The sequence below is a fragment of the Calidris pugnax genome, unplaced genomic scaffold (genome assembly GCF_001431845.1).
Source record: "Calidris pugnax isolate Ruff unplaced genomic scaffold, ASM143184v1 scaffold1427, whole genome shotgun sequence".
In the NCBI taxonomy this organism is placed as follows: Eukaryota; Metazoa; Chordata; class Aves; order Charadriiformes; family Scolopacidae; genus Calidris; species Calidris pugnax.
The window spans coordinates 14,151-14,716 of record NW_015092194.1 but is presented as its reverse complement, the minus strand read 5'-3'; the positions used below and the strand labels follow the sequence as shown (position 1 = coordinate 14,716).

Here is a 566-nt window from a genome sequence, read left to right as displayed (position 1 = left end):
CCATCCCGGTGTCCTTTCCTGAGCGGGGTGCCAGCGGGGGTGCGTGTGGGGGACCCCGTTCTGCGCACGGGGAAGCCGCTGTCGGTGGAGCTGGGTCCCGGGATCCTGGGCTCCATCTTCGACGGGATCCAGCGCCCGCTGCGGGACATCGCCCTCCTCACCCACAGCATCTACATCCCACGGGGCACCAACGTCCCCGCGCTGCCCCGGCACCTCACCTGGGACTTCACCCCCAGCAAGGACCTCCGGGTGAGCGGGGGGACCCCCAGCTCCCCGGGACATGGGTGGGGGACACACACACACCCCCCTCTCTTGGGGTCTCGCCTCCTCACGGCCACCCCCCAACCCCTGCCAGGTGGGGAGCCACGTCACCGGGGGGGACATCTTCGGGACGGTGATGGAGAACTCCCTCATCCAGCACAAGATCATGGTGCCGCCGCGCAGCCGGGGCACCGTCACCTACATCGCACCCCCCGGGCACTACAGCGTCTCGGTGCGGGTGACGGGGTGGGCGGGGTGAGGGGAGTTGGGGTAACGGGGTGATGGGTGTTGGGGTGGGGTGGTGT

General features: G+C 70.1%; 1 protein-coding gene across 1 annotated transcript in view; it reads left to right on the top strand.

Annotated features, from left to right (window-relative positions):
- LOC106900277 (V-type proton ATPase catalytic subunit A-like) overlaps positions 1-566 on the top strand; it is a gene marked incomplete at both ends in the record, with an annotated part of 19,435 nt that overhangs the window by 4,796 nt on the left and 14,073 nt on the right. Inside the window, 2 exons of the mRNA XM_014962291.1 lie at positions 35-249; positions 356-516. Coding sequence (XP_014817777.1) covers positions 35-249; positions 356-516 — 376 coding nt within the window. The remainder of the gene's footprint in view (positions 1-34; positions 250-355; positions 517-566) is intronic.